General features: G+C 39.5%; 1 protein-coding gene across 1 annotated transcript; it reads left to right on the top strand.

Annotated features, from left to right (window-relative positions):
- The first annotated feature begins 1,039 nt into the window (after nt 1-1,039).
- On the top strand, nt 1,040-23,982 carry CDK7 (cyclin dependent kinase 7). Its single transcript, XM_086869335.1, has 12 exons — nt 1,040-1,307; nt 1,512-1,571; nt 4,546-4,579; nt 6,378-6,445; nt 8,222-8,290; nt 9,606-9,716; nt 9,978-10,096; nt 11,124-11,223; nt 18,112-18,198; nt 19,890-20,039; nt 21,665-21,812; nt 23,767-23,982. Exons 1-12 carry the CDS (start codon nt 1,248-1,250, stop codon nt 23,790-23,792), a joined length of 1,032 nt encoding a protein of 343 aa, XP_086725461.1. The 5' UTR covers nt 1,040-1,247; the 3' UTR covers nt 23,793-23,982.
- Nucleotides 23,983-24,521: the final 539 nt, after the last annotated feature.

The following is a 24,521-nucleotide window of genomic DNA, read 5'->3' as shown; positions in this document are numbered from 1 at the left end:
CAGCAGGTCAGTCAGGTCAGGTGAGCTATGTTGGTGCATGGGATTGTTCCTTCCCAGGAGCATGACCCTGCTTTTGCCTTTGCTGAATATCAGATGGTTCTTCTCTGCCCATCTCTCCAACCTGCTGAGGTCCTTCTGAAGGGCTGCACAGCACTCTGGGGTATCAGCTCCTCTTCACAGCTTTATGTCCTCTGAATTTGCTGAGCAGGCATTTGCCCCATCATCCAAGTCATGGATGAACAAGTTAAACATTACAGTGTTGAACCTTGAGGGACATCACTAGGGACAGGCTTCCAAATAGACCCTGTGCCACTGATTTTGATCCTCTGGGATGTGTTGTTCAGCCAGTTCTCAATCCACCTCACTGTCCACTCATCCAGCCCACATCCCTGAGTTCGTCTATGAGGATGTTAAGAGACAGTGTTGAAATCCCTACTGACATCAAGTAGACAATATCCACTGCTTTCCCCTTACCTATCCAGGTAGTTGTTTCCTTGTAGAAGGCAATCAGGTTGCTCAAGCAAGACTTAGATTTAGTGAAGCCATGCTACTATTAGGGATCACCTCCATGTCATCCACATAGATAGAGATGGCCTCCAGTGTGAGGCACACCGCCACTTTTCCAGGGATTGAGGTAACTGACTCACTTAGGTGTCTCACTGGGAATGATTTTACAGGCAGGAGACACTGAAATGCTCTCAGAGATGATGACTGTTCTTCACAGCCATTATGCAGCTTCATTGGTTTTACAGATTAATTTATTAAATAACAGCAAAGTTTGGGAATGTAGGGAAAATAATTTTCAAGTGAGAATTTCTCCAGTATTTACTTGTAGGTAATTGTTCATAATGAAGAAAGTATAGAAGTATAATTAAGAATTTCCAGTAGAACCTAAGTGCCTGAGAGCACCCTTTCTAGAGAATATTATTTTATTTTTGTTAAAAAACAATCTCTCTAAGCAGAGCGTATACAGAAATTTCCACGACTGTCAGACGTGGTCATTCGGGTCAAACCAGAAGCAGCTCCTGGGATAACTGTTGACAGTTGCAGCAGACAGGCGCGGTGAGAGCCCCGCCACACACCCGAACCGAGGGCCGATCCCATGGGAATGGCGCGTGCGCCTCGCCGAGGGCAGCTGCGCGCGCACGGGCCGGGCCGGGCCGGCGCCGGAAGCGGCGGGGCTGGGAGATTAAAGCGCCGAGCACTCTGGGCTGTCTCGGCCGCTGCCGCCCCACGTCCCGCCCGCTATGGATGCGCGGGCCCGTGCCAAGCGCTACGAGAAGTTGGACTTCCTTGGGGAGGGGCAGGTGAGCGACGGCGGCGGGGGCCGCCCGCGGCCCTGGGGCTGCAGTAGCCCGGCTGGCCCGACCCGTGTCGCCGCCCGCCCCCGGCGGGAGGGGGACGCGGGGGAGGCCGGGCAGTGCCCACCCCGGGCCTGAGCGGGGCTTGGCGGCTTCTTCCTCGCGCAGTCTGTCAGGCCCCGCTCACGACAGCATCTCTCTCTGTCCTAGTTTGCGACCGTCTATAAAGCCAAGGACAAGACGATCAACCGCATCGTGGCTATTAAGAAGGTAAGTGTCAGAATGTAAGTGTCAGAATGTCTTCTCAGTGTGTCACCAAGTGTCTGGTTGCTCTTGACCTACCCAACGACTTTTTGTTTTTCACCGACTTGATGGTAAATGGCATAATAGGCATTTTTGTTTCTAGAGAAATTTGTTTAGATGCTCTGGTTAACCTGTTTGTAATGCCCACCCACCGCTGAAGAGGGAGTGGCTTTGCTACGTTTCTGAGTTTCTACAGGGTTGTATGGTTTGTGACTTGAATTTCTGGTTATTTGTTAGGTTTATTCAACAAACAAACCAACACACACACATTTCCAAACTGCAGACTTTACTGTACCTTGATAGTGTTTTGGTATTTTTTTTTTCTTTTATTTTAAATCTTTCCTGCTTCTGTGCTCAATTTCCTTCAGTCCAGAATGTTATCCTCTATTAAGTTCCTTAAAATTTATGGAAGCATAGAATATGCTGAGTTGGAAGGGATGCATCAACGTCATCAATTCCAACTCTCATTCCTGTGCAGGACAATGCAAGAATCACGCTATATGTCTGAGATAATAGTCCAAACACCTCTTGGTGCCTCATGGCTTGGGGCCATGGCCACTACCCTGGAAAGCCCCTCTGGATGAAGAATCTTTTCCTAATATCCAACCTAAACCTCCCCTGAATCAGTGCTGTTACCTCAAGTCCTGGCATTTTTAGACAGATGGTTACCTGAATAATTGAATTAGCAAAGCCTTGTTTCCTGTAGCTTTGTCTATTGAGGTTGGCATCTCATGTTGATAATAAATAATTATCAATTTCTAATAAATACCGAAGTGGCAAGCAGCATCTCTGTATTCTTCCTATGTCACCTGACCCTGCTTCCGTTGGTCATATACCTTTGTTTTTTACCTTATATTCAAGAGGACATCCATCCTCAGACAAGTTGGCCTTCTGCCTCATCTGCTTGACTTGTGACATGGGAATTGCCTGCTCTTATGCCCTTAGGAGGTGATGCATCAGGGCAGCACTGATGGATCCCAGCACGTGCAAAAATGTTTTCCCAGGGGACTTCACTTAATAATTCCCTGAGCAGCCTGAAGTCTGCTCTCCTCACATCCAAGGTTGAAGTTTTACTGGTACTTTCCTACTGTCAACAGTGATTTTAAACTCAATGGCTTTGTGATTACGGTGGCCAAGATGGCCCAAATTTCCACTTCACTCATGAGATTCTCTCTGCTGACAAGCAGCAGATCAAAGATGGCATGTTTTTGAGTTGGCTCCCTTAGGACCTTTTCCACAAAGTTGTCGAGGTTTTTAGGAATCTTCTGGCCCAGGCTGTAGTGTTATGTGATACTTCCAGTTGATTTTTGCCAAGTTGAAGTCCACCATAAGGACAGGGGAGTTGATTTAGAAGCATCCCTTATTTTCTTAGAGAAGAATTCACTGGTATCATTGTCCTCACTGGGAGGTCTCGAGCAGACTCCCACAATGATATTCACATTATTTGTCTCTTATTCCTATTCATAGTCTCTCAACTGCACCATTGCCAGCTGTGAATTCTGTACATTCCAGCCATTCCATTACATATGATGCCACCCCCCTGCCTCTTCTGTCCTGTGCACATCTCCTGAGGAGCCTGTAGCTGCCCAGCAGGGCACTCCAGTCACCAGGTTTCATTTAAGTCAATGATATCAAATCTCTGGGACTGAGTCAAAGCTTTGAGCTCCTCTTGTTTGTTCCTCGTGCTGTATGTATTGATAGAGGAACATTTCATACTTCATAGCCAACACCTCATGAAGCAGTTTGAGGTAGCCCATCAGTGTTCCTTTGCTCAAATTTTGACACGCCTTCCCACTGATCATCACTGGCAAGCCAGGTATTTTCCTTTTCTCCCTTCCAAGACAGTTTAAAGGTCTGTCAATGAACCCTGCTAGCTCCTGTGCTGGAGCTCTTTCTCCACTCTGAGAAAAGTGCAACCCATCAGGTGTCAGTAGAATGGGTGTTAAATCATTCCATGGTCAAAGAACCCAAAGTTTTTCTGATGACAGCAGCCTCAGAGTCACATGTCAATCTGATGAATCTGCCTATTCCTATCAATATTATTTCTTGATACCAGGAGGATTGAGGAAATCACTACCTGTGTGCCGTATGCTTCTATCAATTGTCCTGGGGCCCTGAAGTTGCTTTTGAGTGCCCTCAGTCTTTTATTTGTTACTGTGTTGCTACCAGCTTGAACAACCAATCATGAATTGTTTGTTTGCATACAAAATGATGAAAATGTTTATGTTGTCATAAAGTGTTTGACTCGATATTATCTGAAGGGATTGCAGGAAGTTTTTGTATTAGAAATGGGTCTTGAGCTGTTCTTTGTAAGGGATGAAAAACGCATGTTACAGTGGTTTCTTCAAGACTCAACAGGTTGAATTGTGTCAATAGTAAGTAATATTGTTTAATGCACTGATCCCTTTTAGCATTGCAATACTTCTCTTGTATGGTTGCTACTGGTAGAGGCTATGGTGATTCTTTGGCAATCTTTGTTGTATCAGAATATTTTCTTAACTTTTATCATCTGGAAATATCCATGATAGGATTCTGGATTTGAAATTTCAGGGCATTAGATGATTGAGACAAAAGGACCTAGAGTCAGCCCAAGTTTACAGCCTATGCTAATTTTACTGGAATCATTCTAAGATAACCGTCAATTACATAGCAATCATTTCTCCCTGAGGAGAAGCTCATTAGTGATATAATAAAACTTCATGACTACAAAGCATTTTATGCTGTTGGTTTGCATTATGTCTGTTTCCAGTGCATCATGGCAATTTTTTAAAAACTAATGCTGTAGAGACAGTTATTTTTTAAGGGAGAAATAAACCCCAATTAAAACCATCCCAGCTGGTAAAGAGCTTCATTATACTAAAACTCATTCTTAGAGAAGCAATACTAAAAAATTTATTCTCCACCATCTTAATCTTACTTAACATGAAACATTTCTTTTCAGATTAAACTGGGGCATAGATCAGAAGCTAAAGATGGTGAGTTTTAAAACAAACTAATGCTGTAAAAGCTGTACTTTGTTTGCTTTGTTTTTGTGAATTGATACATTAACTTCTCATGCCATTGGCTGAGAAAATTGAGCTCAATGCCTGCTGTAAGGTTTAGTAGCATTTTGCTTCACAAACTGCAGGGACAACCAAAAGCAACATAGATATGTGCATGTATGGTATATGTCCAAATATGAGTATATAACTTCTCAATATTTATAGAATTCAAACATGAATAAAGCATAGAATTATAGTAATATTAACAAGCTTAGAATATCTTTTTGCGTCAATACATCTCTATGCCTTAAATATTTGAGATGAGTGAGAGTATTTATATCTGTTTTCAGATGTTTTCTTTGCTCTATTTTTGTGATGTGTTCAGAGGCAAAAGTGGATAAAAACAAGATCAAAACTCTTGATTTTTTTTGTCCTTTTTGATGTTCAGCCCTGTAGAGGATGTGCTCTCACTAACCCTCTGCCTCTAGGTGTGGATATGGCAAATTGCAACCGAGTAATCTTGGTCTTCTCTTATTCCCTGTGTGGCGCAGCAGATTTTTTTGTGTGTGCAGGCTGCTGTCCTTCAGGACTCCTTCATCAGGTTACCAGCTTTCCAGTGAAGAGTCTTGGCTATCAACTCTCCAGTTCCTTTCTTTTGATGACAAACTGATCTCGCATCCCAAAATCTCACAATTGAACTGGCTGCCTGGCAGTCATGATCCACCTGGCCTTCAGTGGCCTAATGGCCTTTAGGACAGTCATTACTTTTGGCTTCTACAGTGCCTAGCTGTAGGTGAAAGATGTTATTAAGAATAATGATCATATCTGTTTTCCCTGTGTTATCTGATAACATTACATGCTCTTTGTTTTCATCTAAGATGCCCACCCAAAAGCAGCCTTTGTTAATTTGATTCCAAAACAGGCAAAGCAGGAATGTAAAGTAAACCATGTAGCTTAGCCCAGAAATTTGATAATCTTAGCATTAAATCATATCCCAGGTTTTAGGAGAACACTTTTTCAGCACATGTGCAGCTGCAACTTCATGCATGATACACCACAAGAGCATTTACTTGCCAGTTTTCATATAAGCCAGACATACTAGAATTTTTGAAGGAGGAATTGGTACCCTGCAGGAATCGTGGTTTGATGCAGTGCCGTGAGTGTTACTGCTGAAGGGCACCATTTGCTCCCTGTTGGCCCCTGATTTTTCCTCTATAAAATCTGGTTATGAAAAGATTCAAGTAGGAGTAAGCAGATTTTGGTCACTCTTCTATACCTTATATATGCTACACCACGAGTGTAGAAAAACATTTTTTGCCTTTTATTATTAGATAATGCTGTGTCAAAAAGAAAAGAAATTTATTCATGATGTTTGACAGTATGCCTCTGGAAGTGAGACATGTTGAGGGACAGATATTTGCAAGATGAAACTTTAAAATTAAAGCAAGCCTTCCAATACCCTGAAAAAGGTGATTTTTTTTATTTTTAAGTTCCCCACCCCCTCGGGACTTTCCGTTTTTGCTAAAATGTAGACATGTTTCTTCATAATCTAAGCTATATTACAATGGTGTAAATGGACTTGCTGTGGAAGACATTGTTTGCCTGCTTTTATTTTGCAGCAATTTATTTAGTTATGGTAATGTCCTTGTTATTTAGCAAATTGTCAGGTGTTAAGAATGTAATTTGTAGTAGCAAATAGTCAATGAGTAGCAGAATGACAGGTCTATTTGGAGTTTAATCCGAAGGTTTTGTTTTGTTCTTTCATCTTCTTTTCTTGTTTCCATCAATACAGGAATCAACAGGACTGCCCTCAGGGAGATAAAACTGTTACAGGAGCTAAGCCATCCAAATATTATTGGTGTAAGTAAAATAAACGCTAGTTCTAGCATCAGTCTTCAAATACTTTCAGTAGTTCAGTAATTATTATGGCAATGTGCCTATTTCAATAACCAAGGCAAAGTATTTTTTTTTAAATCCTTTTCGTTTTAAGCCTGGGTCTACATAGATATTAATGGTGGAAGAATTGTAAAAATATAGATCACTTGATTTTGCATCTCTGATAGAATTGCTAATGAACACAGTGCTGAATTTACATGATTTCATCATATGGAACTGGTGACAGTCAAAAAGCAGGATTTTTAAAGCAATGGAAAAGGTGAAGTCATGTGGCTTATTAGTAATGTGCTTATTTTAGCACACAGATGCAATGTTTAAAATCTGTTTTGGAAGGAGTGAAACTGGTATCTTTTCAGTTTCAGTTACATTTTAGTAGACATACACCTACAGATACCCAGTTGGAGCTAAAGACGTTTTAAAGTTAGCTCATAGCGATAATTAGAAAGTGCCAAGTAGGAATAAGTACATGAAATACAATTTTTCCATATACTTTTCAAAGTGGAAATATGGTTCTCTTCTAGATTGTTAACCTATTTTCAAAGTGATTGCTTTAACTGTTGAGGTTAGAGAATATGCAGAGGTTGACAACTAAAATGGCAAAGGGATGGAGCATATTCTTTATGAAAAAATAAGGAATTCATTATTTTGGAGGTGGAAAGGCTTGGAATAGGGAGGTCTACAAAACCAAGGTGATAGGTGGTGTCCGTACAGAACTGATATTTGCAAATCCCATTGTCCAAGAAATAAGAGATGTAGCAGGAGTGGAAATTGTTATTGTGTGTAATGAATTTATAGGATGTGTTGCTGTGGGCCATGTAGAAGCCAGTGGCATCAACAGTTCAAAACAAGATTAGACAAAGTTATGATCAGGAGTTCCATAAGCAGGTTCTAAAAACAAGAGACAGTGTTGTGTCCCTCTTCATAGTCCTTACAGAACTTTCATGGGTTTTGGGAGTGTAAAGGGCACAGTCACTGCTGTTATGAACTATTCAAACAAATATCTTGCTATTTGAGAATTCATGTCATGTCATCACGCGGAGACTAAGGAATAGGCTGCACCAGGGAGAGCATACCTTGGTCATCTTGAAGGAAGAATACCAGGCTAGGTAATCTCTTGCTTTTGCTCAACATCATGCTTGGGTTATCGCAAATCAGAAATTGATTGTATCGTTACACAGCTTTATCCTAAGAAAGGGCTGTTTGGATGTTCCCCAAAGAGTTTTATTTCTCTTAGAAAGCTAGCTACAAAAATGAATAGTCATCTAAAAATATCTGATAAAAAAATAATCTAATAAAAATAAAATAAGCCTAACACTTAAAATTTCTGAATACTGTATGCTTACAGGAAGCAGATATATGGAGCTGAATCCATGGTCAAGCTTAGTCTTGGCTCAACAAAGGGTAGGAGTTTCATAGAACAGCAAGGTTTTGAAGACAAGGTGTGCATTACATTATCTGTTGTAGTCAACATGATAAAATTAATTTTTTTTGCTTTTTTTCCTATCTCTGGGAAGGAAGGGCAATCATGTAAAAGGTTATTTCCATGCTTAATTGGGATTTTTTTCTGATTTGGAAACTGGTTAAAAAGTTAGACTGAGTAAGAATCTTTGTGGTATAAAGTCAAAAAACTTAAACCAGTTCTCAACAAGCTGAAAATCCATGTGCAGGCTACAATAGTGTTGAATTTCAAAAAACTGGAAGAATCAGACCATACTTAATCATAATGTATTTTGTTCACAGCTTATTGATGCATTTGGACACAAGTCAAATATTAGTTTGGTATTTGATTTTATGGAAACAGATCTAGAGGTAAGATTTTTAAAACTTTTTATTTTAGTATCTTAAGATGGTTTATGAAAGTGCTGTCTTGACAGGCCTTTGCTTATATTAGAAAGGTGACTTTTATTATGTCATTTGATGAAGATCATAAAGTAGCTTGAATAATTTCAGGTTCTGCGAGTTCTCATTTGATTAATTCCTTTACTTTTAAATACTTGCCAGCACGATCTTAAAGAAACAAATTGTGTTTACTGTGTTAGTTTTCTGGAACTCCAGTCAGAGTGCAGAACCTCTGGCACAGATCATTGCTTCTGGAATGCAATTGGTAAGCATAATAGCAAACATGTTCACATAAATGTGACACTAAAATATAGTAAGAGACGAGCTGGTAGTAAAATCACATGCACTAAAAACATTTTCAAATGTAGCAATGCTAGATAATTGCAAATTGGTATCTTATAGATACTCTAAATTTCAGCAAGCCTGTAATTCAAGACTTGGAAAGGTTAGGTCAAATTTTTGCTACTAGAAGTCAGCAGTGAGTAGACTTTCAGAGGATTCTGTTTACATAGTAGTTATGCAAAATTTAGAGATAAAGAAGATCAGTGTACAAATGAAAATTTAATACTCTTGTACTGATGATGCTGAGGTGTGCAGTCTTTAAACTGTATTATGGTATCACTCAGGCTGCCTCTGAGACTTCTGCCTGTTTTGATTAAGCGTATGCTGCATACATGGAATTTGTGCAGTCTTAGATTTTCTGCAACTCAGCTTATGGAACACCATTACTAAACAGGACAGCAGTATTAACAAACAAGCTTTGGGGTGTTTGGATAGAATTTTAATGTTAAAAACCAAAGAATGTAGAAAACAAGTAGATTTTTAAAAATACAGTAAAGTGACCATACCCTCTGGTCTTTTTGGGAAATAGAAGAGAGAACCATTATGTTTACAAAGATTAGTTACTGAGGTTGCAAATAGAAAGAAGGAATAAGTGGAAATATAATTTCAAGTTTACCAACATATTTATCATTTGTATGTGTACATCTTTATCCTGGAAGTTTGGGTATCAACATGGAACTGAGATTAAATGCTAACTATTGTTTCCCACACAGTTTTTCATTGTTGGCTTATGCAAAGTTCACTTAAGCTATATGGACTCGCCATTTCAATTTCTGATCTCCAGAACCAATCTCTATTTTTCTGGAAAAAGGGTGAAATGGTAGAGAACATGTGACTGCCAATTTGAAGCCTATCTTAAAGGCTGAAATAGGTTTTGAGCTGAATGGAAGGAAGTAAGTTTGTCTTATGCGCTGAGCTTTACTGTGACTTTAACGCTTTGCAGGTTATTATAAAGGATACAAGTATTGTGTTGACGCAGTCTCACATCAAGGCTTACATGTTGATGACACTTCAAGGATTAGAATATTTACATCAGCATTGGATTTTACACAGGGTAAGCATGTACTAAATTGACAGCCTTCATCCTGCAACAAAAATCACCTTGGGTGGATTTGGAGTCTAAAGCCTAATGAGGGTCATTTTGGAATTCAGACATTCCTGGGGTTTTTAATTTCTTTTGCTCACAATGAAGGTTTCAGGACAGAATCATATCTTTCATTTTACAATACTTTTATGACATGCCTGCCAGGAGATTTATTATAGGTCTATTTTTATCAATACTGTCAAATCTCAAATTTCTTTTCTTTACTGACAGGATCTTAAACCAAATAACTTGTTGCTAGATGAAAATGGAGTTTTAAAATTGGCTGACTTTGGCTTGGCAAAATCTTTTGGAAGCCCAAATAGAGTTTATACACACCAGGTAGTAACAAGGTAACACATTCTATTTTTTTTCTTACACAGAGATTGTTTAATTGTTGTATAGGTGTTTGTTGAAGTATGTCATGTCAAATCAATTTATTCAGGGTGACATCTGCTCATGTGATGTGGCAAGAGCCACATAAAAAAACGACAAGGAAGCATTGTTTAATGAAGTCTCCGTAAGAACTGCTTGAGTATGCATCTGTGGGGGTGGTTCTCGTATCTATCAAAATTATATACTTTTGAAATGTGTGGAAATAGTATGTATCTGCTTATAAGCCCGGATTTTGGAGCAAGACAGCTGCTACTTTCTGCTAATCACAAGACCTAGAACCATTTTTGGAGCTAGTTACATTACCTATTTTGAGATAAACCCTTGAGCCAATTAAAATATTTTTAAATTTTTTTTATGGCAAGCTTATTTAAGGTATGCTATAAAAAATGTGGCTGCAAAATATGCAGTGTGTTGCTTTCTGACTGCTGTGATGCTAAAACTATTCAAGCAAAGCTGATATAATGCCTTTATTCAAAAGGCAGAAGTTCTGCAGTGCCAAATGCAGTGTCATTAAACTTCATTAAACTTGATTGTTCATAGGCAGTGTGAGTAGTTTCAAAACAACAGACTCATTTTGCATAAAAGTGGTCTCTATACTTGGTTCTGTTGATAAGGAGATTCTTGGAAGATGAGAGGAATTCTGTCTTGCTGTGATTCATTCAACATAAAATTTTAAGAAAAATTTCAGTTTACCTGCATGTTAAGAATTTTCTTTCTTGCATGTCTGCAGTTCAATACTTGTAATCAGGTCAGCTGAAACTGCAGTTAATCTGTGGTTGTATCTGACCCTATTGTGAGGGTGCACAAATTTGTTCATTCTTTCTTAAACAAAACACTTTGCAGAATACAGCTTTTCGATGTCTGAAAAGTATATAGGCAAAAGAAAAGTAATATCTTTTTTTTTTAGCTTTTGCATTGCTACAATATGTAACAGTTGATAGGAGCAAAGCCAGTTAATGCTTCCAAAATGTATTTTCTTTTCAGATGGTACCGAGCACCAGAACTGTTGTTTGGGGCTAGAATGTATGGTGTTGGTGTTGATATGTGGGCTGTTGGTTGTATTTTAGCCGAATTGCTCCTCAGAGTAAGTATTGAAATGTTTACGTTTTGTATTTGCCCTTCCATTCACTACAGCTTTTTATGGGTCTCCTGGTTTAGGGCAAATTTTGGGAGGAAACCTCCAAAAGGGTTCCCTCTAGAAAGCAGGTTCAAGCGGCCCCTCCTGCTACTGGTTTGGGAAAATATTTCCTTCAAGAAAAATGGAAAAAAACCTGTTTATTAAAAAGTAAAGTTAAATTTTTTAATTTCTTAAATTTTTAATTTTTTAATTTTTAATTTTAATAAGCATGAAAAAACAAGTAATATTAAATAACTCACATTGTTCTGAAGAGATGGCAAATTCAGAAAGTCCTGAAGGGTGTAACTCTGTTTGCTCAGTTTCTTATCCATCCCTCCTGTGCTGGAAAATGCCATGTTCTGGGCCCTGGTGGGCCACAGGCATGAGTTCCTGGTGTTTTTCTGCATTTTCAGTCCAGAGTAGGTTTGAACAGATCCAAGAAAAAGAATAAAAAACAGATACAAACATCATAAAGTCACCTCAGGACATTCCTCCCCTTATCCCTGTATCATCAGCTTATTACCAAAATTAATATATATTCCAACTCTACGCACACCCTCATATATATTCACACATATATATAGAATATACAGCTATATACAGACAATGGCAATGACATTCAGCAAACAGTGATATTTATTCATGGTTCTCACCCAACAATCAGATCTCCCTGAGGTACACATTGTGTTCTATCTTTCTGCATTATCCACCATGTGCAACCTGGTCCCTGAGCAAAGACAACCCCATGGATGGGTTTGTCTATACTTGAGGCAGAATTCAAACTGTCTTTTCTAACAAACCTCTGACATGTACTGACTCGATCTTCTCGAGTGTGACCCGGCTAGCTCAGTGATGAGGTTTCTCTTCACTCGAGTTTTGAGCCAGCATATGTTTGTGGGGTTCACTGATTTTCTTCAAGAATTCAAGTCTATAGAGCAAGTAAAGAAATCAGGGGGGGACTCTCTCTCTGGTTTGCATTCCACAGTTTATTTCTGTGAAGGGGAATCCAAAGGACGAGAGACCAAGGATTTGGGGTCTGGGGGGTCTCTTTTAACAGGGTTTCTCGGAGGGAGGGAACATCAGAGAAAGAATCAATTATTTTTCTCAGTTAGTACATCTTACAAACTTTCTACAAGTCAAGGTTACACACACCAAGAAAAGAAATAACAGACACCAACTTCTTCAAATGCCCTCAAAGGTGTAGGAGTATTCTCCACAGAGGGGCAGCGGAGGAGAGAGGGGGGCTTGGTTTCCTGGCAACCCAGGGGGGAAAGAAAGGGAAGGCAAGGTGAGCATACCCTCTCAGCTTCCATAGTTTAGAGGCATTCTGGGACAGGAAAAAGTTACAAACTTCCATGTTGGAAAGAAGAGTTCTCTTCTCCCAGCCCCGTGCTTTCCTGGGCTAAAGAAACTTCAAGCAGCTGGAAATGCCAGCGGGGTCCTCTCTTTACTCTATCCGGCCTCTCACCGTGGGGCTGAGGAGAGAAACTTCAGTAACCATGGTAACTTGACGCCAGGTAAACAATTAGGAGAAAGAGAAGCTGGGGAGGAATCACAACTAAAAAAAAAGGAGAAAAGATATATTTCAAGCTATCAACTACAACAATGTACCACTGGAACTTTATCTCCATCTACTGTATGCAGGGGCTCAGACTGGGCAGGCCTTGCTTCATTGGTGGAACCTTGGGTATTCACTAACCATGTGGCCTTTGCTAGATGCTGCTCCCAATTTTTGAAAGATCCCCCACTCAGTGCTTTCAAGGTGGTTTTTAACAGTCCATTGTACGTCTCCTTTGCCTTTAGCTGGTGCATGGTAGGGGACATAGTACACCCACTCAATGTTGTGTTCCTTAGCCCAGGTAAATGCTTGATAAGGCTGTTCTTTAAACGAGTCCTGTTGTCTGACTCAATCCTCTCAGGGGTACCATGCCTCCAAAGGACCTGCTTTTCAAGTCCCAGGATGGTGTTCCAGGCTGTAGCATGAGGCACAGGGTAGGTTTCCAACCATCCTGTGGTGGCTTCTACCATTGTGAGCACGTAGCGCTTGCCTTGGCGGGTTTGGGGCAGTGTGATGTAGTCAATCTGCCAGGCCTCCCCAACCTGTATCTGGACCACCGCCCACCATACCAGAGGGGCTTCAACCGCTTGGCGTGCTTGATCGTGGCACATGTCTCACAGTCATGGATGACCTGGGAAATACTGTCCATGGTTAGATCCACCCCTCGGTCTCGTGCCCACTTATAGGTGGCATCTCTACCCTGATGGCCTGAGGCATCATGGGCCCATCGAGCTAGGAACAACTCTCCCTTGTGTTGCCAATCTAAGTCTATCTTTGACACCTCTATCTTTGCAGCCCGATCCACCTGTTCATTGTTTCAGTGTTCTTCATTAGTCCTGCTCTTGGGGACATGGGCATCTACATGATGGACCCTCACAGACAGTTTCTCTACTCTGTTAGCGATGTCTTTCCACTCATCAGCAGCCCAGATTGGTTTTCCCCTACGCTGCCAATTGGCCCTTTTCTGCCTTTCCAGCCATCCCCACAGAGCATTGGCTACCATCCATGAATCAGTGTAGAGGTAGAGCTTTGGCCACTTCTCTCTTTCAGCAATGTCCAGGGCCAGCTGAACAGCTTTGAGTTCAGCAAGTTGACTTGATCCACCTTCTCCTTCAGTGACCTCTGGGACCTGTCATGTGGGGCTCCATACAGCTGCTTTCCACTTCTGGTTCATCCCTACGATGTGACAGGAACCATCAGTGAACAGAGCATAGCGTGTTTCTTCTGCTGGCAGTTGGTTGTACGGTGGAGCTTCTTCAGCCCGTGTCACTTGTTCTTCCTCATCAGTGAGACCAATATTTTCACCTTCATTTTCACCTGCAATTACCTCCAAAATCTCAGGGTGATTCAGTTTTCCAACATGGGTGTGCTATGTGATGAGGGCAGTCCACTTGCTCCATGTGGCACTGGTGGCATGGTGGGTGGAGGGAACCTTTCCTTTAAACATCCACCCCAGCACTGGTAGTCGGGGTGCCAGGAGGAGTTGTGCTTCTGTGCCAATCACCTCTGAGGCAGCTTGGACTCCTTCATAGGCAGCTAAGATTTCCTTCTCTGTGGGAGTGTAGTTGGCTTCGGACCCTCTGTAGCTTAGGCTCCAGAATCCCAGTGGTCGGCTCAAGTTTCCCCAGGCACTTCCTGTCAAAGGCTGCAGGACAGGCCATGGCTCCTGGCTGCAGAGTAGAGCACGTTCTTCACATCTCCAGCCCATCTGACTGGGCCAAGGGCTACTGCATGAGTGATCTCCTGATTGATCTGGGCAAAGTCTTGTCGCTGTTCAGGGCCCCACTGGAAAGTGTTCTTCTTGCAGGTGACCAGGTAGAGAGGGCTTATGATCTGGCTGTACTCAGGAGTGTGCCTAAGAAAGCTTGCATTTCCTTCTTGTTGGTTGGTGGAGACATTGCCGTGATCTTGTTGATGACATCAGTAGGAATCTGATGCTCTCCATCTTGCCACTTTACTTCCAGGAACTTAATCTCTTGAGCAGGTCTCTTACCTTTGCTCTTCTTGATGACAAAACCAGCTTTCAGGAGAATCTGGATGATTTTCCCTCCTTTCTCAAACACCTCTGCTGCTGTGTTCCCCTACACAATGTATTTATTCATGAGGTCATTGAGTGTAATCCTTTCTTAGTCCATGAAGATCCTTTGGGGAGGAGAGGATCCCCTACTCCTGCTCCTCCTCTGACAAACTGGGTGCAATTAGTAATAAACCCCCAAAACATGCTACTGGAACTAAGATGCATGATAGGATGAATATATACGTATCTTCAACACACTCTCGTGCCATTGTAAACTCCCTATGAATCATTATCACTGAGCTCAGCACAACAGGTATTCTAATCTGTGCCCCTCTGCTGTAAAAACTTCATGTTAGGCACAATACTGGTGCTATTTCTGGATAAGGAAATAAGCCTAGGGACCAGAAAGGTATTAAAACCTCAAAAAAACCTAGGGACCAGAAACAGATGAAGGCCTCAACACAGAGAGACATTATGAGTTCAAGCAACATGGCTACCGCTTGCTTTACCCCAATACAGAGTTAAGTACAACCAAAATGCAATCAGCACAGGTTTTTTCCACTTTCTTGAGCCATGTACTTGATGCCAAAAAATGTATTTGTCCTGGTTTAGGGTAAATTTTGTGAGGAAACCTCCAAAAGACGTCTGTCTAGAAAGCAGGTTCAAGTGGCCCCTCCCCCCACTGGTTAGGGAAAATATTTCCTTTGAGAAAAGTGGAAAAAAACTGTTTATCAACAAGCAAAGTATTCACAAACATGAAAAATGAGTAATATTAAACAGTAAAAACTCTTGCTGTTCTGAAGAGATGGCGAATCCAGAAAAGTCCTTTTCAAGGGGTATAACTTGGCTCACTCAGTCTCTTATCAGTTCCTCCAGTGCTGGAATGCCACGTCCCAGGCCCTGGTGGGCCACAGGCATGAGCTCCCGGTGTTCTTCTGGTCTTTCAGTCCAGAGTAGGTTTGACCAGTTCAAAGAAAAAGAGAAAAAAAACAGTCCAGGGCACTTCTCTGCAGCAGCTAGAAAAGGAACTAACTAAAAAGCAAAGGAGAGGTCTCTCCTGCTGCCTGTCCATGCTGCAGACAACACAGTCCAGGAGCAGGATGTGGAGGAGTGAGTGCAGTTTCTGAAAACAGATTCTGTGCTTCTTTATTCTCCTGCTTCACTCTCAGAACCAGTCTTAAAGGTGCAGAACTTAATATCCAGCATAAAGAGAACATGATTTGGGAGACAAGCATCAAAAAGTCACCCCAGGACAATGGGTTTCCTCTTTAGTGCTAAAAGTAGAAGATGAACACAGGCTAGAAGAAACTTTCCAGAAGCTTGTTAACTGTAAAGAAACTGGGTTTTTTTGGAGTAGACTGAGGCTTCCTAAACATCAAAAGCATTGGTAGTCTTTAAAAATAGCTGGGTAAAAATGTTGCAAGAAACTGTTACAGTCTTGCCTTGGGAGAGTCAAGTAGGTAACTCTTGCAGGTCACAGACACGTATTTTAGCTCACTACCCTCCTAGAAATGTAACATTGCAGATACGTGCATGGCCTGTCCCTTGTACCCAGGGTTCCTCAATTACAATTGCCAGTACCGTAATTATAGATTTATTCGAAATGAATGGAAGACTAATGTTTTTGTAAACTGTGGTTAGTTGACAATACTGGAATGGATCTGAAGGTTAACATCAGAATAATCTTACGGCACTCCTCAGTGTGGCACACAAAAATTATGGTCCTTGAGTATTTTCCACTGAAGAGGAATATTTATTATACAAGTCTTTGGAGAAGACATTAAAGTGTGAGGGGAGCAGTGGAGGACGAGCATACAGACATGGCTGAAGGCATGAAATAGCCTCCAGTATAATTTATCTTCCACGACTAAGTGACTTCTGCTTGGTTTCTGCACCTTTGATTGCTTTTGTGGGCATATCATAACCAGACTGGAGAACGTTCTGTGTGAGAACACCATGAAAAAGACCTTTGTCTTGATTGGTTGCACCAAATGGGTGTGCTGGTTTAATTTGATTGGCAGTTCAGATATGGAACTGTACAGTGGGTCTTTAAGCAGCACTGGTGATGGGAACATAAATATGCATTAGACCTGCTTAAGTTGAATACATTTAATCAAAGTTAGTAAGCCAGTAATTCCTGAATTCAGTTGATTCTTTGGTTTGTCACAAAACAGAAAGTATATTATGGTTCATTTTTTATCACTGTGATATTTTGAAATGTATGTGTCCTTACAACTTCTGGGAGCTTTCTATGGAAGCAGTTTATATTCAAGGGGCTTTCATGATGCCACAGTTTAGTATGCTGTCTACTAGGGATATCCATTATGGTTTCTCTTTCCTAATTAATTAAACACTGCCTCTAATTTTTCATAAATTTGCTTTGGTCAACAAGTTTCTTTTTGCTTGCATTGTGTGCCTGATATGTGAGCTAGAAGTTGGACTTTATATCCAGATACATACTTTACACTCTTCTGCTTTGTTTAAATGATGAGACGCTGATCAGACAGTTTTCTATCCTAGTGGGTCTCTACTTTCCCTCATGCTTGGATTTCATTTAATTTGATTTCATTTCATTTTGCTGACTTGTGTAATCCAGTTATGGTTCACTTTAAATATATATAAAAGCTAATTCCAGAGAACAGGTGATGAAAAGATCACCATGACCAACTGACTTTAGGCTGGCAACTGAGATACAAAATCTTTTCTGGTTTTGTTTTTGTTTTTGGGTTTTTTTCCCCAGACTGATCTGGACTCTGAATTAAAGGGCTATACATGCTATGGATTTCCAGGTCCAGAGCATGAAGGAATTCCCAGCACATGCTATGAATTTTAATGAATGACTTTCATTCATTAAAACTGAAATAGGCAGTGCACAATGACTCATGCAATAAAGAAAATACTAAACTTACTGCAGATTTCAGACTGAAAATCAGTAGATTGCTTAAAAGATTCCCTGTACTTTAATTTAACATAGCTGCAGATATTTTTTCCAGTTTGTATGGGTTCAGTCTGGAAGGCTAGTAGTAAATTTACATTAATGTGGTTGTGGTGTAATCTTATGTTTAAGCTGTCTGCTATCAATGATACCAAGCCTGGGTTCAGGAAACCTTCAGAATCTATTAGAGCATAACTAGAATGCCTCAAATATCCAGTGTACCTCTTTGTGGGGGGATGTTATACAGAGGGGTTTTGCCTTGCAATTATCAGGTATCACTCAAAGCTTCTTTCTCAAATTGAAGTTTAGAAGTTAATTCAACAAAACACTGTATCTTTTTTCTAGGTTCCTTTTTTACCTGGAGACTCTGATCTTGACCAGCTGACAAGGATATTTGAAACTCTGGGCACTCCAACAGAAGAACAGTGGCCTGTGAGTCTTTTTGTTTAACAGACTGACATTGGGTTTACTTGATACTCTCTATTTTAGCTTTTGAAATTAAATGTTATACCAGAATAATTGAGTAGATTTTTCAGAAGGCAGTTGCTTTATCTCATGAGGCAGCTGAGATTTGTTTTGCTCTTGACAAACCTCTGTTCAATAGCAACAGTATCAACACTTCTTGATTTCCTTTCTGCGTGCACAGTTTCCCGTGGCTACTGGTGTGAGATTATTGTTGCTGCTAATATTTTTGAGGTGCTTGTTTCATTACCATGCTTTAACCTGGAAGGCTTTAATCACTTTCTGAAGCAGGAACCTAAGTTGGCCTTGGTAAATTATAGTTCAGGGACAGAAAAAACACAGACCAACAGCTTTAGGGATAAACAATTTGCCTCAATAATGATCCTGAAAAAAATACAACTTAGTACTACAATATACTCTGAGATGGCAGCAAATTAAGTAACACCAGGCCAAACTGACTATCAGGTCACACAATGAGCTCCCTAACTATGGTTATTAAACAGTGACAGGAAGTGAGACATAATGTCTGATGGGCAACTTGTATCAGCTACCAGACACAGGGAGTCCTGAATTCCCTGATCAGGCTGTTGAGTTGTGGAAGCACTTGCTGGACTTGTTCACCTCTGCTCCATCTCCACGCAGCTTTTCCTTATTGTAAATGGTGCTGGAATGCTATGGTGTATGATTACAAAATGGAGCTGTAGCCAAAAGGAGAACTTCTGTGTTAAGCACTGCTAACCCACACACTTTTGGTATTTCTCCAGGATTCTTAGTGGAACACTTGAAGGTTTTTTAAATGACAGTTCTGCTTCCTTTAGAGAGGAAGATTTAAGATAAAAGTGTGGAAGAGAGATGATAGGAGATGGGCCAACACAACAAAAATATTACATTCCCAATCTCATTTCCAAACCCATACATTTAATAATTGAAACCTTTACTATTAAGACTATAGCTGATTGAACACATTTTTGACTTTGTGTTAATATTTTATTTTACTTGGACGAACTTGATGTGACAACTAAGTCTTTAAATACTTAAAATTCTACAAAAGCATTATGTTTGTGTAATTGTCTGTTACAATTGTAAGTATAGTTTTTCTGCTAGAATGCGATCACAGTGGGATTGATTTCATACCGAGGGGACAACAAAAATATGCAGTCAATTTTTTGTTTAACTGCTTGGTGGCGTATTTTCCTTCCCTCCTCCCATTACCCATATAAAGTTTCAGTTGTGCATTTAAAATCAAAATGCACATGATGTTCAGCTAACTGAACATGAAGAGAAAGTGAAGATTGACCCTTTTGTAAACATTTTCTCTCCCACCATGTCAGTTCACTAAAGAAAGTTTTATTTCATTTGTCTGACCCAGTCTAAAATTCTTATATACTTCCTTTAGCAGTTTTTCCTTTTGGACTGATCAGAACTAAAGCAAGGGAAGAATAGATAATCTGGAAAGTTTTTTCCCTGTGACTGTAACAGTTATTAAAAAAAAGCTTTTATCACCTACTATTCCTACATTTATTTTATTTCAGTGACTAAGTATTAGCAATGTGTTTTGCAACATGATTTACTTCTGGTGAAAGCCATATGAAATTCCCTTTCTGTAAAAAGCTGAACTCTTTCTAGGGGAAAAATATACATTCCATTTTTGGTCTTTGTAGGGAATGACAAGTCTTCCAGATTATGTCACGTTTAAGCCTTTCCCTGGAATGCCACTTCAACATATCTTCAGTGCAGCTGGTGATGATCTGCTCAATCTTCTTCAAGGCTTATTCACATTTAACCCTTGCACTAGAGTAACAGCTACTCAGGTATGGGACCCTTGGGTTATCTCCTAATGTTCATTAAACTACTGTTCATATCAGATAAATGTGTTTTGAAGCCAATAAACCAGGTCTGAAATGAAACATCACATGAATTATTAGACACTTAATCACAGTGTTTTTTAGAGAGAACTGTGAAAGGCATGGAGAATACTAAGTGATAATCTTCATTCCCAGTGCAGAGTCAAGGTAGACAACTAAAATGTGTATGAGCCATGACCTTCCAACAGTCATGTTTGACATACTAAATTCAGTCACCTAAAACTTGAAGGTTAAATCTTAACATATCTTATCTTATTCCCTGGGATTGAAAGATTTTTCTCCTTCATTCAGTTTATTCTTCATTGTCTTTTAAACTTTTATGGTACTTTTTAAACATAAAATTCTGTGTTGATTAAACCATCATTCTTATCTAATTATCCTTCTCCATAATATTTCCAATTTCACTACCCCCTGGTGGGGAAAAACAAAGAACTTAAAAAAAAAATCTTGCAGAATGTCCTAGTTTGCAATACTGATTTCTGTGATGAGGAAGATACCTCAGTTGGTAGTTAGAAAACTGTATTTCTGTCACTTTACAGTGATAGGGAAGCATGCAAGAAACATCTGTCCTCTTAGGACCAGGAGTCCCTCATTGCTGGTCAGATCTGAATTCAAGAGATTATGTGTGTGTGTGTTATGTGTGAGTGTATGTGTTATATATTTTTACTAGAATACTTTTTCAGAGCACATTCAGGCTGTTTTGGCCACCATCTTTAAGAACATTTGGTATAAGTTTCCAGATAATTAGTTCTGCTATGCTTGAGGTATGCTAGAGATAGTTCTGCTATCTCTGTGATAGTTCATATGAATGAAGTAATTTTTCAGGTCATATTGTAGGGTAGCGACTTGAATATATATTACTCTTCTAGTCTAAAGTTTTTAAGTTTTTAAAGTTTAAGATAGGAGACAACTCGTGCTTACTACATTGGTTTGATTTATAGCATGTAATTTCCATGAGTAGTGATTACCTAAAAGACAACCACTTTTTGTTAATCACACTTCATGGTTCCTAAAATTTAAAGGTATGTAATTCCACTACACTAAACTAATCTTGCTGACTAGTGTTGCTTTCTCCCCTAATACAAGTGATGTCTTTCTCACAGTTTACAGGGTAGAAACAGCACAGTTAAAGAAGTATCGGGGAAACACCCATCTTAAAAGCTAACAAAACAGCTAATGTTCAGATCTTAAATCTGATCAAGACTTCAAAAATATTCCTTTAATTTTTCTTTATTCCTACTTTTTTATCCTCATCTCATCTGATCTGTCTATTCAGAATGTTCGGTGTTCAGAGCTAGAAGCCACTTATTCAAGACTTCTTATAAAATAATCTAGTTTTGTCAGGATGTCTGAGCACTAGTTAAAAATAGGAGTATACAATTATCCCTCACTTCACAGATCCATGTGGGGTGGACAGTAATTGTGAACACAATTTTCATTTGCCCCAATGCTACCCTGCAGTATAAAAGTGTTAAGTAGCTTTTAAGTCCTAATTTAAAGTGCTTTGTTTCACTGTAACCTCTTTGTAAATGGCACTATTACTGGTTTCTTTTTCTTTAATTATCATTAAGGCATTGAAACAGAAATATTTCAGTAACCGACCAGGACCAACTCCAGGAAATCAACTGCCAAGACCCAACTGTCCTGCAGAAGCTGCAAAGGAGCAACAAAATGCAGTTTTAAATTTGAAAAGGAAAAGAACAGAGGGAATAGATCAAGGTAATTTCATAATGTCACCAGTTTTAAATAGGAGCTGCATGCTCGGAGAGAATGGGATGCTTCCAGTGTTTCAGAAGAAAAACTCTAAATGAACTAATTCCCTGGGCACTGGGTGAAGCCCTTTAATGATATATGGTTTGGGGTCAGAGTTGTATGTTCTAACAGAATTAGCACAAAAAAATTAGCTGTTCAGTGATGGCTAGGAGTCTATTAGAAGAAATAACCCTATTCCATTAATTTCTGCAATGGACAGTGGTACTCCCCAGTAAATTATAGGGTATTGTGATGAAACTTTTTTTTTTTTCATGTTAACTAAAGGACAGGAAAAAGAGAGAAATGCTTCCTTGATTTACGTGACTTAATGATTTGAATTCATGAATTTGACAATGAGAAGAGTTTCTAGAGCTGTATCAAGCTAGAACAACAATTGCTTTAACATCTTTCCAAAAGTCTCATCTTCAACAAGAGGAAATCATGTTTCTCTGTAAATGCTAGATGTTTCGAGATTGGCTATAAATGAGGCATTAAAGAATTCAGCGTTACTTTTTGAGACCTTTCAATATTGGTATAAAAAGCAATATAATTTCTAGCAGCTGGAAATGGAGATATGATGTATTTTCTAATGTGGATTTTCCATAATGTTCTGTTACTGCTTTAGCTAGGCTGACAGAACCAGAAGGTTTCAAAGGTAGATCCTCTAGTGCCAACAAATTTTAAAGGAGAGAGCCAATGATAGAGCTAGAAAATCTGCTGCCCTGGATTTCATTTGCTATTCTTACATGGTATTACCATCTAAATTTAAAATCTGAATAGTGATTTGGAAGACTAATGCTCTAGTCTTGGTTAAAATAGAAATTTGAAGGACAACTTTGGTATAGGGGGTGGAAATGTGCAAATGTAATTTCCAAGAAAAATAAGTTGCATTCCCTGAAATTCCTACAATGGCCTTTCATCCTGCAGAGCACATTTCTTTCCCCTAGCCCTGTAGTGATAGCTCTCCAGAACTTGGCAGTATCAAGTGAATGCTCACTGATGGGTATCATCTTCAAAAATACTGGCACCAGGAGCTGACTGCTGGGATAAAGATTCATGCCATCCCTGTATGTCCTGCTTTTCCACAAGAACAAATCCCTGTAGCCTGTGGGGTGTGTTCACCAAACTTAAGTACTGCTTATAAAACAGCCTCTATTCTCAGGGGAAAAGTCTTTCACTAGATGGATGACTGCCTGTGAAAAGTATTAAGCATGCTACTACTTATTTCTGATCAGTGAGATTTTTGGAGACACTGATTCTATGATGACATAACTGCCCATCTCCTCTCTGTCATTTAACCAAAAGCAGCTCTGGTTCCACAGAACACCTATTTCTGGTCCTATTAATATGCATTCCTACAGCCCGTAGCTACACAACAGGGATTATAAAGGATGGTGCACTAAAGTTTTTCCTATGTTAATTCAGCATAAGGAATCTAATTTCAAAACTATTGGTTTGGAAAAAAAAACCAAAACATTCTATTCGTATTTAAGATTAAGAATTATGTCCTGGATAGCACATAAGAAAAATCCTTAAGAGAGAGTGTGTGTGGTGGGACAGGTTCAAGCCTTAGAACAGCTTGCTTTTCTTAGGTTTAAAAGTAGAATTAGGTGGTTAGTTTTTCATATCAACAGTTGACTGGTTAGGTTTTTATATGAACACAGAGAAATATTTACATGTATCCAAAATGCAATTAAAACTTAATTACAGAATTTGTGACTTTTGGAATATACATAGTGATTCAAGTGAACTTTGATTCTAGCACTCTCTCATAGATTTATTAGAAAATGTCATCATGTACTGCCACTGATGTAAACAGCATTTAGCAGTTAAGAGTAGATGTACCTTGAGAATGATATCAAACCTCGAAGAGGGGGCTGGACCTCTATACTTTGCTAACAATGTGATTTACACTTTCCAGGATTACCAAAAAAACTGATTTTTTGATTGCTGTGGATGATGGATGAAAACGAGTGAAAATTCCCCGAGTCTCAGCCATTGATAAAATGCCGTAATAGTCCCTGGATCATTATTTTTCAATATTTTCATGTGTAAAATATGAATTTACTATTTCCTTACTGACACAAAAGTTTCATTAATCCTTCTTTTTACAATAAAAATGTTTTTAAGTAAAAAAGATTTTTTTTAATCTGGTTTGCTGTCTTGTTGTTTGAGTCATGCTCTGAGACAATAACTGTCAAAGCTGCTTGCAGGCTACAGGTGTACACAGACTAATTTTACAGAACCTCGGTGCTGAGTCACATGCTATTCTGATATGTATCCGAAGGACGAAGACTACAAATAGCATTTTCTTCTCACATGTAGCTTAGATGAACATATGTATGTCTTCCAGACCGATAATAAAAATGTAAGGAAAGGATAGGATTTTTTTTGGTTTCAGTTAGTAGGCTCAAGTATTAAGAAACGAGTTTGCATATACTCTCACAGCAGTCGTGGATTAAGACTTCTCCAAACACAGACCCACTGCCTTGAAAACAGTATGAAGTGTAGACAGAATGTGAATTGTTTGGAGGGTTTTTTTTTCCTATTCCAGTCTTGCAGGAGAAGTTACCTGAGAACATGGAAATACTGTTTCCTTCAAAACCTTGAAGATTGCAGTGAGAGACAGGGGAGGAAGATCCAGCTGGGGAAACTACAGTATACTAGTCCTGTCAG

This window comes from Cyanistes caeruleus, chromosome Z (genome assembly GCF_971803275.1).
Source record: "Cyanistes caeruleus chromosome Z, bCyaCae1.hap1.1, whole genome shotgun sequence".
In the NCBI taxonomy this organism is placed as follows: domain Eukaryota; kingdom Metazoa; phylum Chordata; class Aves; order Passeriformes; family Paridae; genus Cyanistes; species Cyanistes caeruleus.
Note: the sequence above shows the minus strand (reverse complement) of the source record. Positions and strands in the feature narration are given on the sequence as shown.

Excerpts from the sequence above, each read along its gene's own strand:
- CDK7 (XM_086869335.1), top strand. The coding sequence starts at position 1,248 with ATGGATGCGCGGGCCCGTGCCAAGCGCTACGAGAAGTTGGACTTCCTT. Across the intron at positions 6,446-8,221 it reads GCCATCCAAATATTATTGGT|CTTATTGATGCATTTGGACA; the intron begins GTAAGTAAAATA and ends TTTTGTTCACAG. Across the intron at positions 8,291-9,605 it reads TTATGGAAACAGATCTAGAG|GTTATTATAAAGGATACAAG; the intron begins GTAAGATTTTTA and ends AACGCTTTGCAG.